Here is a 16,566-nt window from a genome sequence, read left to right on the forward strand (position 1 = left end):
ACACTGTGGGAAAAGCCCAAATTTACCCCACTGCAGCAACAGCGACAATCCTGACACCAGTTCAGTCTAATTTATAAACACTAGGCACATTGTGACATCTTTGCTTTAATGGTCATAAATACTGTTCTAGCCCTGAAGGATTTAAATACTCTCCAGCTATTATGCAGCCCTCTCTACAAGTAAAATATATGGTTCTGTTCATCAGGCACCACGGACAGCAAACAAATTCTGCAGATTCATGCAGAAAGACTCAATAAACAGACTCCCAAATTTCTCATATCAAGCAAGGCTTTCAGAGGCTACAGAACTATCAAAGAACTAAAGAAGAACTGCAAGAACCACTTCTGAAGTCATGGATCACCTCTACTGGGATGACTATTCTCCATTAATCAACCAATAGGAGGGAGGATTTCCCCCCAATACAGAAGATCAATTCCCATTAGCCAGAAGATCATTTGCTGATCAGAAAGGACAACAGCATCTTTGCTGTAAATAGATGCAAGCGACTCACACCCTCCTTGTTGAATTTAGTATCAAAAACATTTCACAGAATAATACAGTGATAGAAAAGGACTGCATAGCTTGCCCTCTTTTACCTCTTTTTCTCCACTGTGATTCTGATGAAGAGTAATTCTGCTCTATTGTAAAATTTTTATCATCTTAACTTCCCATAAATACATAATTTGGTATTGCTTCACATAGGCTGTGTGGTAGTGCATGGAAAATCTTGAGTAAAATGCAGATGCATTCTGGAAGTAGGTAGGTAAGAGGGAAATAAAACTCTCAACTTCGCATGTAATTAGTCTGTTTTCCCATGGCCTTAGACTGAATTTCTGATTTATGTCAATTTAAATCAGACCTCTTGAATACATTTCAGGACAATGACATGAAGAAAGACTCCATAAATATTTATAGAGGAATTTTTATTGATGCTCCTCATCAGCTCTGAGAACAAAGCCAATCACTAGCAAGTTCCTGTCCTCCAGCCAGAATATCCAGCTGCAGGATCATGCAACCCCATAAAAACAAAGCAGCCCAGAATCAGCTACCTTTCAGGACCATGCATCAGAACCAATCTTGCTAAAAGAAAAAATACGCCCTGAAGCTCAACAAATTGAGGATCCACCAGTTCCCAGAGGTTCTCTTGCTGTTGAAGGCGAGGGACAAGAAACTGCCCTGGGAAAAACCCAGTGGCTTTAATTGCTAGGACATGCTGAGAACAGGATTGACTCATGAGGTCACAGGGCACGAGAGTAGGTGAAATCTTTTGCTGTTTGCTCCTAGATGATGTAGGTTTTTGTAAATGACAAGCAGCTGGAAGTAAGCAAATGCAAAGCTCAGATGTGATATGATACTGCATCTCAGCTAGCAGGAGCCTTCCGTGTTCATTCAGGAGTAGCCCCAAGCAGGCGGCACCAACGCAATTTAACCTTGAGGTTACAAGGACACAGGTTAGCAGCTCCCTACTAGAAAGGGCTATCTGCTAATTCTGAGCTGAACAGAAGTGCTAGGATGCACTGCCTGACACAGCTCTCTGTCACCCAAATGATGCTGAAAAGCTATGCAGATCCAAGTCAGACATATCGCCAGTGAAAACATGTCATCCAGATACTTACATGTTCTCGAGACCTGAAGATCCTACATCCCTTGCAGGAGGGGTACAATGTTCCTCAGGAATCAGACCCTCCCCAGCTTCATGTTTACCTCTTCTCATACAGGATGAGACAAAAGGATCTGGGTCATGACTCCTACCCCTGCTTTTCTGAGACATTGCAGAGGGCACCAAAAGTATGAGATTCAAACAGCTGCAACTCTGAAAGACATCCACTCTCCAGCAAAAAGTCAAGTCATACTCTTTCTCTACTACCACGTTTTTACCCACTGGTCCAGATGTGCTCAGATGCTGGAATGAGCTATGAACCTGAATATGAAAGTCCCACAGGAAAGACCACAAAAAGAGGCATCTGGAAGAACAAGCAACCAGCTGCGCAGGGGTTTCCCCAATTACTCACAGAGATCTCTGCTTGCAAATCAAAAAAAATCTCCTTAGTCCTGCCATAAGTTCTTCAGTACCACACTTTGCACTAAAATAAATCACTCATTTGCTTTTATTTAAGATAATTTTCATGGGAATGGGGAATGCTTCCTACATTCAATATGCACAGCTGCCATTAAAGGGATACATAATCATGACATACAAATATTAATGACAGCCAGAAATGATATAGGACATGAACAATTTACCACTGATGAAGAAAGGAAACATTTAAGCCCATGGTACCAATTAAAGGACAGTTTACCCAGAGGGTCACTGGAATGTAAGACAGTTTGCCAAGGGAAATACATGGTGTGGCTTCTGCTACAAAGCAGAAATGAACATCTCTTTGAAGACCCATGACATATTTAAGCAAGACAAGGACTGGCTGCAAGCACCTACAGTTTTCTTCCTACACAATGTGCTTTTTTTCATACATTTCTGAGTTTTTAAGCAAGCTTAATATCCACCTATCAAATGATCATCTTCAGATTCTATGTCACAGCTTGTGATTAAAAAAAAATAATAATAACCTAAGGCTTGCAAAAATATTTAACAGGAACAGACTGGAAAAATACAGTAATCTACTCAAATGAGAAGAATTTCAGCCTGCACTGATTCTGAATCCATAAGTTAAGTCATGCATAGATGAGCATAACAGGAACTTTTACAGACTAATGAGCAAAGGGGGAAAATAAACATTAAACACCATCTAATTTATTTCAACAAATTTGGCAATCTAGACTTAACACAATAAGCTTTCTAAATATGTAAACCTTTGCAAATATTATACCCTTATCAACACCAACACAAGACAACTGCAAATTTCAAGAGATACAGACACTCAAGCCCAAGTTTGAGTGCTGGATGTCAGGTGCCTAAGACATGAGTAGCCACGTATTCAAGATGCGTGATTTCAAAAATGCTGATTGTTCACAGTAGACAAAAACACTGGCTATAATCCAGTGGAATTATACAGTACAGTACAATCATAAATAAGATCACAAGATCATCTACCTTCACGGCAATGTAGCAAAGCTGATTGCTAATCAGATGCAGATAAAGTAATACACAAAAACATATACAAAATGTTATTTAAAAATAACCAATTCAACAGCCAGTTATAATTAACACTTAACTCTTTTGGCATACCTGAGGGCACCACAGCCTGAAGACACTCAAACTTTACTCACATTGCCTTTAGCAACCAAACACTATTGCAGTTGATAAAAGTACTGTTGTAATATCTGATTTCCCATTAGCAATTCCTAACACTCTTTTTGATTTAGTAGAGAATATATTCAGGAAATCCTTTTAACTGTGCACAGTCGATAACGTCTTGGATAGTAACTGCTAGTAAGAAAAACATTAGTTATTTTTCTTTTTTGAGCCAGCCAGTCCTGATAAGACCCAGGCTTCTCCCCAAGGGAGCTTTAAGAGTTGACACCCCTTCAGAGAAAGTGAATGTGAACCACGTGGATATATCAGCCAAGGCTTGCTACAGAAAGGTTTTCGGATTCTTTTTGTAAGGAACACAATGTATGCACACCTCCTTTATTCCCCAGACAAAAAAAAGCCATTTCATTTCCATGACTGTAGTCTCAAATATCATACAAAGGCAGGAATGGTATGAAATTTGAACTTTGAATATGTCTTGTCCAAGCCACTAGGTTCAATTATACTACTGCTACGGAAACAGATATTCCATTAGAGCAAGAGCAGAGAACAGCATTTTCATGGGTATACTAACCAGGGGATGACAATCAGAGGTACTTAGTAGAGAAAGGAGAGAAAAAGTTCAGAAGCGTTCAAAAGGCTTTGTCAGCATGTCATGTAAAACAGGTGGTTTCTTAGGTGTTATGTTGATTTGCAATTTAGATTTGGAATAAATTAGCTTCTTCAAGAGCTATGGCTAGCTAAAATATTTTATTATTTTTTGTCAATAGAAACAAATATCACAAGCAAGGAACCTCCTAAAGTATTCGTAATTCTTTCCTCACAGTACTATGCAAGGGCACTAGGGCTTAAAAGGAAACTAACTAGCACCAGATGATAAATAAAACTAAAACAACTATTTAAATATATCTGCAACCTAAATCATCTTCAATTTACATAGCTTCACTCTTCAGGCTAAAAAAAATATAAAAAGACATGTGCAAATTTCAAAAAGGTTCTAGCAAATGGACCTGAAATACCAAGTATCAGTGTGTGAAAGAAATACCTACCTGATGGAGTCCAACATTTTTACTTACGGATAGTTCTCTATCACATCACCTGCACATCTGAACATCTCCTAAACACTCACATCTATTTTCACTCACCAGTTCTTTCAGGAAGAGACATATTTTCACAGGAGAGGAGAAAAAAGAAAAAAAAAAAAAAGGAAGTAAAAGTGCCCTGTTCAAAATCACAGAAGATGGGCATGACAGAGCCCAAAATACCCAGTCCTTGTCTTGCACTTCAGCTGCATGGTCAGCATTCCTTCCAGGACTGCACAGGCTGCTGGTTTTGGCCACACATGACCTTGCTGCTTGCACAGACTTCCACAGTATTGTGAGCTTGAAATCTCATTCATACACCAGCTTTAATAAGGGCTATCGCTAGTTGATTAAATCCCCTATCAGAGAAATATAATAAGCGTAACTTGTACCAGAGACATATACAGCTGCATCAGTTAAATGATTCTATGTCTCTTTGAATCAATATCCTCAAGCTCAAATCACATATAGTTTTATTAAACAACTATTACAAGAACTGCAATTTTACTGCAGTGATAAATTACGCTATATAAGGACAGGCAAAGAAATCAAATGAAAGGGAAGCTTTACCTCCTGCTATCTCTACAAGGAACAGCCACTTCCAGTATCCTTAAGATCACCTCTATTTCCAGCCAATGTCTGGGGACAGACTAATACAACCACAACAGTGCAGCTCTGTACCTGACCTAGTAAGCCTTGCCAAACTTGATCTGCATCTGCCCCCATCCTTCCTCCTGGCTCACAAACACGCCCCTGCATCTATATTTAGACGTGCCATCATTGAAAGGAAATTCATATGCACGTGTGTGTGCAGAGCCCCATGAATACATTAAGAGCCCAAGCACCGTAAAAAAATGACCTAATCTGAATTGAAATCTACTTCCTGCAATTTTCTAAGAGCCTGTGACACACACGAGAGCTCTTCACTTCCTCTCTTCCTCTCATCCTGGCTCTTTGGCGTTAACTCACGACCGCTTTGCATGGCTGGTACAAGCTGGCTACACTCACTTCAGATTCCATCAGTATGAAAGCTTGGCCTTGGTCTTCACTACTGAGAGACAAAAAGTGCTCATTTCCTATATTTGTGTATGTTCCTTAGAGCTTAGCAATAAAACCACTTTCTGAATGCTTACATTTTTGTAACATGAATCACCGCTGTCAATGGGAATTTCACCCAAAAGAAGAACAAAGGACTGGGCTCAACAGTGACTGCAAATCGTATTCCTCAGCTCTTTAGCAAAGAAGTCCTATATGCATGAAGTTAGCCCAAGTCCCTGATGAATACATCTGGAGAGTCAGGTGCCTGAAATAGGAATATTTAACCATTCCTCTACTGTTAACTGCCTCTTCTGTAAATTTGCTTATCTGACCAAGTTGAAAATATTCTTCAATTTCTTAATTTGAAACAAAACCTACAGGGTGATTTAACTTTTTTGAGCCAAGTAACTCTGCCTTTGAGTACTCAGAATATTAAAAAATATGCTACTGTCTTCTCTAGAGCAGAGACATTTGAATTTTGTAGATGAGTGGACAAGAACTTAGTCTAACATCAAGCAGTGCAGGAACCCCATGGCCTGTCTGCCACTTCACCAAAACTGACTGCAAGGGTACTGTACAGTTAATCTGTACAAGCACTGTCAGGCTCCTGGTCCAGGCCCCTCCTGAGTTGCTTTCTTCTGGAGGGCCCTTGGGAAGAGAGAGAAACCAGACAAATGGTTTAGGTGAAGGCAGCCCATTTATAGCAGCTACTTTTCCAAAGGGCCACCCAGCTTTTTCTCATAACACCAGTGGAGGCGGGAGGATCTGGGATGCCCCAAGGAAGGAAAACAGCTTGGAACAGCCTATAACCACAAGAACAATTTGTACAGTCTCAAGCTTGCTTCTGAAGGGCCCTGTTGAAAAGACAGGCCAGGAGCAGACCAGTGGGCCAGACGAATGATCTTGGCAAGCTTCATTCAGCCCTGGGGCCATCTCTTCAATGTGTTGCTTTAAAGAAAAAGAGGGGAGTTGACATTATTATTCCTGTAAGATAAATTACTTGTAGGATTTGCTACAATCACTGTAATAAATGGGGGTCTGCTTGTGGCACATAATTTTGCTGTTAAAATCTGTGAGTGGCTGAAGGCTCAAGCCATCAGGTAATGTGTCTTGAAACCAGAAGGGCAAGCAACTCTTCTAGATTGTGGATTCTTGCAAAACACAATCAAATCCACAGGAGGATGTCAGTACTTGGCTCTTGCTCACAAACATATTTTTACTGTTCTAGTTTACAGGTTTAAAGTGTCACCACCAATCTGACCATTCCACTCTGAATTATTTTGTAATCTATTATTGTTACAAGTAACAATTAACATTACTACAACTAGACTATTGGAGGAAAATGTCTATTATCTTCCTTTGACTTCCTTCTGTGCTCCAGAAAGCATTCTGTGGTTTACCAGTGTCATAGTTTCCCTTGTAAACCGTTTTTCTCGTTTCCTTCACCCTTCCACACAGAGAGGCAGATTTAGGATGGTAAAAATGAACAGAAAGTCTGCATGCCACACCAACAGAGGGTCAACTGGACACAGACCAAGCCAAAACACAAAACAGCAAAATGCCTCAAATGCTACTGGAGGAAGGAAAAATCTATCCGCTCTCAAAATATTCAGTGGGATGACATATGAATTGGAGGTGACCTCAGTATCCGTATTAGAGTCAGAGACTTGAATTAATTTGTATTTATGCCTTCTCTTTGTCCTTTATAGACCCAACTGTCCCCTCTGCTCAGTACGTAGCAGTGCTCAATCTGGCAGAACTCCTGGTTCCTTCTCCAAGGAAGATTCTTGCCTCCTTGCTTCAAAATAATCCTCTACAGCACTCCACAGGTCAAGGCAGACACTTCCAAAGCCCAGCTCCTCTCCATTTTCTCCTGTTCCTCGGTTAAAGACCCTTCATTGAAATTCTTCTGCTAGATGTTTCAAGACAAAGTTGATTAAAATGGCTATATGCAAGCTAGATCACACTTTAAGCTTCTCACTTTGGTCTCCTAAGGCATTTGTAGTGCAACACCTGAGGCTATTTTTAGTCTTTTCCTCATATATGTAAAAAGCTACATTTCAAATTGCCAATGGATTTCTTAAAGTAACGTAAGTATAGTATTGTTTACTGGTGCTTTAGCTAAAATATACAAAGCTGTTCTTTTTTTCCCCTGCAACTGCTGCTAAGATGCAAAAAAATCCACACAAACTTAGGAAACAATAGGAAGAAATCTCAAGTCAGGAAGGTGACCATCTCCCTTTAGTTAATCATTTGAAAAATGTCCCTGGAATATCTGGAGATTTTAATATCAGTTATGGATACCACGACACCAAAAATAGCTCATAAATCAGAGTGAATTGCGTAGAGAATAGCAAAGATGATTAATGGGCAGGTTAGACTAACTTAGGCATAAAAATTAAAGGCTACAGCTTGGCTAGGCAGCATATAGTGAGGTGAGATATGATTAACTGTCTGAAAGTTTTCATTAAAATACTATATGGATGCAAACATCAGAAAGGGAGAAGAGCTCCCTGGGCTGGTTAAATGATATAGCTTGTGAGAAAAAAAGTCAGCTTTGTCCATGTTAAATGTGTAACCCTCCTTTCTTCACCTACTCTCCTTTAGTAAGATATTTTTATTCTTCTTCAGTTGGCTGATTTCTTCTAACCTCCTTTTCTCTGAAGAATGTTTCAACTGGTTAAAATGACCTCTTCGCCTACCTGAACTTTTTGGCAATGCAACACCAGTGCTTACCCCAGAGCGTAACTGGGGCATAATTATCAGCCATCTCACTCAAAACCAGCATACACAGGATAAAACACAGCACAGATTATATCATCATAATGGTAGAGGTTACAGTCTTAAATTTAATTCTCCATGAGTATAAACTATGCTTGCAAATATACTATGACATTTCAGAATCAAGTTGGCATCCAGGTTGATTTAGGCAATGGCTTCATTACTATGTTGCACTGCTTACTAGCAGATTGCAGGGGAAGGAGCTGGTACTGAGGACCTGATGTCCAAAGTATATGAATTTCAGAAGTTTACATTCAGGCTAACTCTAGCTTAGTCCTGAGGACTGAACACCCTGTGGGCCCTGGAGAGCATTAGGAGTGCTCCTGGAGCACATCTTCCAGTTTAGTTTCATCTGAACAGAATCCAGTTCCCATATTCCAAAGCTGCCCCAAGATGTGAACCAAAGTACAGCAATGGGGATGACTAGGAGATTTGCTTCCAAAGCACACTCCTGATCCCAACTAATGCAGATGTCACCTTGAGCACTTTTATAAAAATTATGAAACTTTAATTATCAGTCCTAAAAAGCAAAAGAAAAGCCCACCATAGAAATAACTATAATTTGTTCTGCCAACAAATTAATTGCTATTAAAATACTATAACACAGTATAATTTTTGTTTCATGGTTATCAAAACACTCCAATAATTTGATTTGTATTTAGACCATGCAATTATTCAATGTTAAAAAGAATGGTACTAACTTACATTTAAACAGTAATTATTAAGGTCTCAGTCCAACAAAGCTCTAAAGGCTTAGCTTATCTTCAGGTCAGCAAGCATTTGATTTCAATTAGGCTATTCACAGGCTTAAAATCAAGCATATGCGTACATTATGCATAGTATCTGGAACCATATTCTCCAAAAAAAAATTAGTAACATCATCTGCAGAGTTCACCTTCCTCCTAGATGTAAGTGCTATTTACTACTAATATTAAAAGTATTCTGAGAAGCACATTTTCTCCTTTGAGGTAATAGAGAGCAATCAAAGAACAGTGGCTTTGCAGCAGTGGTAATGGTCATTTGATGTGGTTGGCTATCCTGCTTTTTTCTTTGCATGACTGCTGACCTGAACTCAATATATTATCTGCTGCTGGCTGCAGGCAAGAAAATGGACTGACACCCAACTGACAGAACAATAATGTGTTTGTAAGTAGTAATTGATGGTAGACTGACATGCACAATCACAGGAAGTAATAAAAGTTTCATGGAGCTAGCATGTGACATAACTGTTACTGGTCTACTGTGTGTCTAAATATGAACAGGGCAACTACCCCATTAAAAGAATAGGGTCCTATTAATTTGATGCATGATAATTAGTTATTCAGTGAATCCATTATCACTACCCATACATAATACAAAAAGCGAATTGCTTCTGTATGAATGTTTTAGACAATCTACCACTGCCTCTAAAAGCTGTAGCATCCCTGTAGTAGCTGAGGGTACTGAGGGATAGCTGTAGTTGAGTGAGTACAAGAGTATTTGCAAAGAAAGACATTGCTAAAAAGAGAAACTCTTCTAGACTGTTCACATGAAGTTTAAAAAAGGCATAACAAGAAACTTAATTGAATGACCAATACTGAAGGAATCAAATTGAACTGGCGAGAAGAACACACCACACCGCATGCGAGTGAATGCCACTCAATGGATATTGACTCTTCCCTTGCAGTGCTAGCTAGCAACTGCATTCGCCAGACCTAGAAATGCAAGTCTGCTCCAACTTGCAATTCCCACAAAACTTCATCAACTGCAATAAAATTACTCATTAATTACACCAGTGTAAATGACAGCAGTATCATACCTCGTATGCTTTTAGTTGTGCTAGCATTTGTTTATGGCTTTAGGAGAGGAGGCAATTGGCTGTTTTTATGTGGCTTTTTTTTTCCTGCCTAAGCAACCGAGAAAGTACTCCTAATAAGGCTAGTAGAAAGGAAGTGGCTTTTCGACAGCACAGGCTCTTGTGAACAAAATAATAAAATACAGCATTATCACATAAAATGCAATAGGAGCTGTGCAGGAACCAGTGACTGAGAACACTTCTGGCTCATCCAGAATCCAGAACTCATCCAGTCGACTTGCAGGAAGAAGAGAAGGGACACATTTTCGGCGTGACTCTAGAAGAGATTCTCACGCCTTCTTTGAAGCACCTTTTGCAAACGCGTCTCCGTTCCTGGAGCTGTCTCCGGGGAAGTTAAACCACTCCGCTGTGCGCGGACTGCAGCCCAGCTTCTTCGGGGCATCGGAGCAGTCGCGGCACCCCTTACTTTTTTATTAACATGAAAAATATTTCCCTATCGCCTCCACCAAGGCACGAAACGTGCACATGACAGAAAGGAAACCCCCAACGCACCGCACCGCCCTGCTGCCGCGCTGAGGCGGCGCCCGTCACCGCGGTGTCCGTCCGCGCCCCGCTTATTTGCGGAGAGGGATGGGTGGGGAGTCATGGGGTTTCCGCTGTTGGGTTGTGGGTTTGGGGTTTTTTTGCACTTTTTCAAACGCAAGAAGCGGGAAGGACGACGAAATTGTCCCCTGTGCTTTAAATGGGGGAGCCGCGCGTGGGGTGCGTGTGCACGAGGTGTGTGTGGTGCGTGTCCGGGTGCGGTGCGGAGCGGCGGAGCAGGGGCTGGTGGCAGGCAGCTCCGCAGGGCCGTGACAAAGCACACGGGGGAGGAAGGCGCCTTCCTCCCCGGGACCCTCTGCCGGCAGCTCCCCAATTCCGCTTCCCATCCACCCGGGACTGGCGGCTCCGGGGCAGATGCTGCCGGCGTCGGGGCAGGGGGGGCAGTTCCGCGCCCCGCGCGCAGCCGGACACGCGTGGGCACGGGAAAGGGGGGTGACGCAGCCCTGCCCGCCCGCGGCCACCTCCGCGCCCCGCGCCCCGCGGCGGGGCCCCGCACTCACCGCGTAGCGGAGCGGCGGCCTCTCGCTGAACACCGCGTCCCCCATGGGCGCGGGCGCGGCGCGGCGCGGGCTCCTCCGCGCCCTTCACTCCGCCGCCGCGCGCACCATCCCCCGCCGCGCAGCGCCGCGCCGCCGGGAGCCGAGCCCTCCTCACAACTTGTGCCGCCACTGCGCCCCCGCGCAGCCCGCTGCCGGCGCGCAGCAGCCCCTCGGCGGCGCGGCCGGGGGGAGGAGAGAGAGGAGGCGCCGCCGCCGCTGGGGGCGCGGCGGCCGCCGTCCTTCCGCCCGCGCGGGGGCCCTGCGGCGGGACGAGCCGCGGCTGCGGAGCTGCCCCACCGCGGGGCCGCCCCACCGCGCGGCGCCCCCCGGCCCCCGCCGCCGCGGAGCGCCGCCCGCCGCGCCTCGGGCTGCTCCCGCTCTCGGCTTGCTTTACCAGAGGAAAGGACCCCGACCCGCTGCGAGGCAGAGTGGAAAAAAAACCTCACACAGCCGGCGATGCCGGTTAAGCCTAAAGGTTGAGGACAGAGGGGCAAATAACCCCCCTTTCCCTTTTTTCTTTTCACCCTAAAATATATCTTTATACTGTGTGATCTGGGAGGGCTGGCTCACGCTCTGTGAGCGCGCAGGCTTTGAGAAATGAAAAACTACTGCACAGATGTTGACTATGCTGTGGGTGTATGTTTACAAAACTGTAGAAGATGGGACAAATTCTGAAGGAAAATTGTATTCTGCTGTGTTATGATTCCATGTAGTCCACTGTTGAACTATACCAGTATTCTACTACTACCCAGTATACTGCTGTCCTACTGTTCTACTGGTACTGTTCTACCACCTTCCACTATATATTCTCCTATTCTGTATTCTACCATGCTATAAGTGACTTCCCTTTGACTTGCCTAGGAAGATAATGGCATCTCCGTCAATGGAAGTGTTTAAAAAGCACGTAAACAAACTTCAGTCAGGAATGACCTAAGTAGGGTGACCTGTCCTTAGGCTAGGGACAGACTAGATGACTTCCTGAGCCCTCTTGCGTCTTTTCAATTATTTTTGAATGCTTTACCAAAATGTTTGCTGCAAGAGTAACTTTCCCAGCTACTCTGAGTTCCTCCCTGAGGAAGCTGCCTTATTATACTGCCATTTGAGGCATATGGAATCAATGAATTTTACTGTTTCAGACTCACAGTCTAGGCAAGTGTGTTACCAGTGCATTTCATTATCTATAAACAAAGGTAATATATAGCCCTTGCAAAAAAAAAATTGTTTTTCAGAAAATAATTTTGTAAAATAACTCAAAATTCATGCTGCAAAGACAAACTAGTTCAGCCAAAGTTTTTATGTGCACTAGTGATCATGTTGTATCCAGCTAGCTTCTAGTTACGGGTCTTCTGTCTTAATTCCTGTTGCAGAGGAAAAGACTTTTAAAAGTTCCCGTGGTTAGGGAGTAACTACCAGTTAACCTTGGTGTGGACAGAGAATGGAATATCTCCATGAAGTCCATTTTTGTCTCATGGGTGAACAATCGGTGCTACTCCCCTTCCTGGCAAATGAGGCAGGGTAGGTATTTGAACAGTGGCAGAAAATGTACTGGAAAGCAGTGCCCAACAGAAAGAAACCTTACATTTCAAGTATTTCCAATCATCAGGATCTCAAAGCATGCAGGCAAAAAAAAATAAAAAATAAAAATAAAAAAAGAGCTGAGTGCCTGATTTTCCCTTCTTCGGAGAAATGTGGGAAATAATTCTGAAGCTCCACTTTTTATTTATTACAAAGAGCTAGCTTCAACCTGAGAATTCTACATGGTATCATATACTCTAATTTCAGTTGTTCTTTTTCCTCTGCTCTACAGGTATGACATTTGACCACAGAAAGCAACAGAAAGCAGACTAACGAGATCTGGGAGAGGCTTATAATATTTCTACCCTCGAGCACTATAGCTTCACACCTTCTTTTTAGCCATATCTTCTGACAATGGTCAATGCAAAAGGAAATGTTAAACATTAGAAAAGGTTAGGATTAAAACATGAGGGAACATGTTTCAGTAAACAGCCAAAAGAAGTGTATGAAGAAGAGGAGATCAGAGTTCTACAACTTGAAGCTATTAAAAAAAAAAAAAAAGACTAGCAAAGGGAGAAAGGGAGAAGTGCAGAACGTGGAGGGAACAGAGTAGTTAAGGAAAGGAGAGAAAAACATAATAACAAGAAGATTAAGAATGTACCAGAGAGAAAAGCCAGAGAGGGGAACAAATAAAGGTGAGGTTTTGCAGGTTGAATACAGCTGACGTAGCAATTCATTGCCAGCAGAAAGGATGGTCCTGCTCCTGTTAAGTCCTGCTCCTCTTCCATTCCTTGCTCCCAGCCACATGCTGCCACTGCTTCCCTTCCATCAGCTTTGGCACTTGTCACAAACTAATACAGCAAACAGAGTGCAGAGTTTTCTTCCTCCCATTTAGCAGGCTAAACTGGCTCACTGCAGAGAGAGATGAGGGCCAGAGCTGGCACAGCGGAAAGCGGGAGATTCTCTACTTGGGAGCAGGAAACTGGGAGCAGAAGAAGGGTGAACATGAAGTACCTGTTCAGCAGCGACAGGTTTTTATATTGGCTTAGCTAAGATTGAAAATAAAAAATATGCAAGTAGGAAGAGTAGGAGAACTTTTTATAGTGACAAATAATTATGGGCAAAAACTTAACAGTTCTGGAGAAGTTTGTCAACCCAGAAAGGTATAAACTTACTAGATGTGGGGGTTTTTTCTGTCCACACAATATGAAAAAATAGGGAGAAAAGATTTTTTAAAGTATTTGGTAAGTTACAGCTATCAGAAATGTAATAGTACAGTTCAGGATTCTTCCACACCTAATAACAAAAATTGAAAGTATCTTATATTTTTGAATTACAGAAGGTATTTTCAAAGGCCAGACCATAAAACAATAGCTTTCTGGACCATTTGACTTCAAATTACAAAGGATTTGGAGCACACCCCTGGTCTCCAACGAGCAGTAACGGGATGAGCTGTAGTAACTCTGTTACTTACTGTCTGTCCCTATTTTAAGCCATTTACCTACTAGAATTAAATTATAGACCTTTCACAGCAGTTTTGACTGCACAGGATTTCTCTTAGCCTTTTTCTTCCCCTTTCTCATTCTTTTCTGATTCCTCCCTGCTCCTTCCAGATTTCCTTCCTCCCTTATTTACCTGACAATGGGTACCCAATGAGTGCATGCAACTCACTTTGGAAAGTGTAAACCTTCCAGTTCAGCTTCTCTTAATGACAGGTAATACAAAACATAGCAGTTTGTTTCCTGTACATTCACTCCAAGGCTGCCCAATCATGGGGAAAAAAAATTCAATAACAAATTTTAAATCATTTCCCTTGTATGAGGTACTGCTTCTTCACATTTTTATACTTGCCATGATTCTCACTGTGGTTGCTCCTTACACCACTTTGTTAAGAAGCTTTGGTGTATGCTTTACACCTACAAAAGTACATTACAGTAAAACCTTCACTTCTTCTCTCCCATTTATCATTTGTTGTTGACAACAGCAAAGAAGAACAAACAATGTTTCAGCTAAAATTTATTTGCTTCCAACATAGCAGTCTAGGGAATGAGTAGGTAATTGAATTTTAATGATGCCAGTTTTTGTTTTTTCAGTATTACACTATGAACTGAGTGCTTTCTCAACACTAATGCTCTTAAACAAAAGAAACTATCTATTCAGTTGCAGACAGCAAACAGCTATGGGGAGAAGTGACTTCTCTGCTTCTCTGACACAACTCCTGGAACCAGTGACTCAAGCTGTCTGATGTCAGATCAAATGAGGTGGGAAAAAAGTTTCCAGATCCACCCTATTATGGGAGGGAAGCCACTTTGCCAGTAACTGGGGTTGGATTCATCTCACCTAAATTTAACCATCTACAATGTAAAATCTACATCTGAGCTTATCACCCAAGGCTCTCCGTCAATGGGAAGAAACAGACACATTTAACGTACAATTTATGTCATCCCAAATAGACATTGAAAACAAGTCAAATAAATTGCTCTCTAGAAGTGCCTACTTCTCTCCACAGGGAGTCCATGACAATTAATTCAATTGTCTGCCCTTTCGACATCTACAGTTAAGTGAGAGGAAGCCCACCCTGCAAACTGGGAGATCTGGGACCAGCCTTTAAATCTCATTTTGTGACTTTCGGAAAAGTTCTTAATAGTATCTTGACTCTTTTCTTTCCAAAAAGTGGGGGCTAGGGTACTTACCTGGTGAAAAAAACAGCCTACGTCTTCAGGTGAAAAAGCTGCAAAGAAGCATAGAGGTCTTGTTTTGTTTGACCTTTCTAATAGCATATGAATGCAGCTTCCTCACAGAACTAACTCCAAATCTGGAAAAGACTTTCCTCTGTGGCTGCTGAACCAGGGCCAAGAGTGATAGCAGCACACTTCTTCCCCAGGGAATTAGCACTTTCCTTATTCTAGCCAAATGCTCATTCAGTCAGTTACAATGTAAGCCTATTTCCCAAAAAGAGGAGAGAGAAGAAAGATGACAGACAAGTAAATCAAAAGCAAACAAAAAACTAGAAAGTAAGGAATCAAGATCTAGGGCTAACACTGCAGAAATCCTGTGTTCTGAACTAGCATTTTTTAGTTTTGAAGAAGTATTTGTTTGCTATCAGAATATGTTGATAGTTTTTCATCAGTTCCTCACAGGACTAAGGGAAATAGTCCTTAATGCCCATGAAGAATGAAGCGTCATCCCACTTCTGGGAACGCTTTTTCCCAGCACAGTGACAAGTATCTTCTTAGACCAAGAAATCCTATTTAAAAAGAATTTGGTCACTGTAATTCCCTAGGAGATCTCCAAAACCCCTCTATATATGATCCGATACACTAGAAGAGCATAACACTGCTATAGCTCTCAAGGAAATACAGTTGCGCAAGTGCTGCTCATACCAGTGGAGAGGAAGCCGGAGTTTTATTCCTAGGGAGTAAACACAAAGCAATATCTGTGTTTCTCAAACACCAACCTGGTGCTTGCACCAGGCGGCCCAGCCAAGAGGAATGGTAGCTGCTGCATACCCACATAAGGGTCCAGCACCGTCTCAGTCTGTAAAGCCACAGAGAGCGCACTGGACTCCAGATTACAAATTCAGATCTGTAAACTGGGCTGTGCAGAGGGGTGGGAGCAGCAGTTTTTCCTAGGAACGGCAACAGTAAGGATCTAGAGAAAGGAAGAGCCTCCCCTCTCTGCTCCTCCCCACACCCCCACTGGGGGGACAGTTAGTGCTACTGGTGCCTGGTCAGGCCCCCTCTGTCTGGGAAGCAGCTGCAGCAATGCAAAAACAGCCGCAGGGGAAGGCAAGACTCAACACAACTTGTCCCAGGGCCAAAACCAGCTTTTCTGGTATGTATTCAAAGTAAGAAATGGACAACTCGCAAAGAAATCACTGGTGGACTCTTTTCCCTAATGAAATCCAGCAGCGTGTTAGCATTGGTGTCCATATCACCAGAGTGTCACTCAGGTATTTAATTCTAGTAACCACATTCCTCATTTTTTCATCTAATAAATCAC

At 42.4% G+C, this 16,566-nt stretch overlaps 1 protein-coding gene across 2 annotated transcripts in view; it reads right to left on the reverse strand.

The window, feature by feature from the left end:
• ARHGAP6 (Rho GTPase activating protein 6) overlaps nt 1–16,566 on the reverse strand; it is a 351,199-nt gene that overhangs the window by 163,060 nt on the left and 171,573 nt on the right. The window contains exon 1 of one of the 2 annotated variants that reach the window (XM_067296526.1): nt 11,011–11,149. The exons of the other annotated variant lie outside the window; for it this stretch is intronic. Coding sequence (XP_067152627.1) covers nt 11,011–11,055 — 45 coding nt within the window. The 5' untranslated portion in view covers nt 11,056–11,149. Of the gene's footprint in view, nt 1–11,010; nt 11,150–16,566 lie in introns of those variants that run through there. 2 annotated transcript variants of the gene reach the window in all.

This window comes from Apteryx mantelli, chromosome 1 (genome assembly GCF_036417845.1).
Source record: "Apteryx mantelli isolate bAptMan1 chromosome 1, bAptMan1.hap1, whole genome shotgun sequence".
Classification (NCBI taxonomy): Eukaryota; Metazoa; Chordata; class Aves; order Apterygiformes; family Apterygidae; genus Apteryx; species Apteryx mantelli.